The following is a 1,332-nucleotide window of genomic DNA, read 5'->3' on the forward strand; positions in this document are numbered from 1 at the left end:
CCCTGTTCTCCTCTCCCTTTGCTGGGCTGTGCTTTAGCATCCTAGCACTGCGGGTTTGCAGCTATGTCCATCACGCTCGTGGCAAAGGCAGCATCCGCGCTGCCCCAGCTGTGCCTGAGCCCTGGGACAGGGACGTAAAGCTCTGGGGTCACTCGAAGCTGGTACGTGACACACTGACTCTGCTGCTGAGGCCCAGAATTAGGAAAGGGGCATCCAGTGGTCAGATGGATGATGTGTATGTTAAAAGAATAAACCCATCCTAATCGCTGCTAAGATCTGTCTAATCCCAGCCCCAGAAGTGAGGGAAGCCACAGCGTACAGGAAGTGCAGATGTGGAGTCAGCGCTGGGTTCTGTGGAGACCCACTGGGACGAAAACAGAGCATTGGGCTGGAAATGCAGTGGTGCGGTTTGTGCTCACTCTAAAGCCCACTCGGCCAACCACTGCTCGCACCGGGCTCGCTGCTCCTCCGTCTCCGGGCTCTTGGCTTCGCTCCGTGGCTCCTCTCCTCCGCCAGCAAGCATGGCTTCCTGGCTCGTCTCCTCTTCCCCCTTCTGCACCACCTTGTCCTTCAGCTCTTGGATCGTCTCATCCAGCCGGTGGGTGACGTGGTGGGGCACCCAGTTGCTGTCCATTGTGGTGACGAAGGGGTCGGGCGCGCAGACCTCGATCAGCTCCTTGCCGGTGGGGATGCGCAGGTAGTAGGCGTGGAGCATCATCCGATAGGGACTGCTGTCCTTCTTGTGGCTGTAGGTGAAGTCCCCCACGACGGGGTGGCCAATGGCACTGCAGTGAACCCGGAGCTGATGCGTCCGCCCTATGGGGAGAGTGGAAGTGGGGGAATCAGGGACACAGGTTATCCCTGAATCCCTCCGTGAAGGCACAGCGGCGCAAGGTGATAACCCACCAAATGGCATTTGTCCCCCCAGTTTGAGAGCTGGAGTCTTTTGCGAGCTGAGCGTGGCTCTCAGCTCCGCTCAGCCCTTTCTAGGCTTTGTGTCGTACCACGGCACCGTGCTGCTGGTCGTCTGTCCAGCCCCCGCAGCCCCCGTGCCCAGCCCCGAGCTCCCACCTGTCAGCGGCTGCAGCAGCACTTTGGTCACAGGCTCTCCGCTGTAGGACCCGTGCTCGAGCACGATCAGCTCCGACTGGCAAGGTTTGGGATTTTCACAGCCTGCAACGAGATCCGCAGGGGGGTCAGCTCCCCCGCAGCGTGGCCCAGCTGATGTGGGCAGCACAGGCAGGGCGCGGGAGCCGCTCACCCTCCGTCCCATCGATGCACATCATGTGGGTCATGCCCTCGGTGGTGTTCTTCCCTATGGCGTAGCGGATC

At 60.7% G+C, this 1,332-nt stretch overlaps 1 protein-coding gene across 1 annotated transcript in view; it reads right to left on the bottom strand.

The window, feature by feature from the left end:
• Nucleotides 1–415: 415 nt before the first annotated feature.
• Nucleotides 416–1,332, bottom strand: part of RPUSD1 (RNA pseudouridylate synthase domain containing 1) — a 1,543-nt gene continuing 626 nt past the window's right edge. The window contains exons 4-6 of the mRNA XM_010159781.1: nt 1,262–1,332; nt 1,072–1,173; nt 416–816 (exon numbers count right to left, since the gene is read on the bottom strand). The exon at nt 1,262–1,332 is cut by the window's right edge and continues 3 nt beyond it. Coding sequence (XP_010158083.1) covers nt 416–816; nt 1,072–1,173; nt 1,262–1,332 — 574 coding nt within the window. The remainder of the gene's footprint in view (nt 817–1,071; nt 1,174–1,261) is intronic.

Source organism: Eurypyga helias, unplaced genomic scaffold (genome assembly GCF_000690775.1).
Source record: "Eurypyga helias isolate BGI_N326 unplaced genomic scaffold, ASM69077v1 scaffold25459, whole genome shotgun sequence".
NCBI classification, from domain to species: Eukaryota; Metazoa; Chordata; class Aves; order Eurypygiformes; family Eurypygidae; genus Eurypyga; species Eurypyga helias.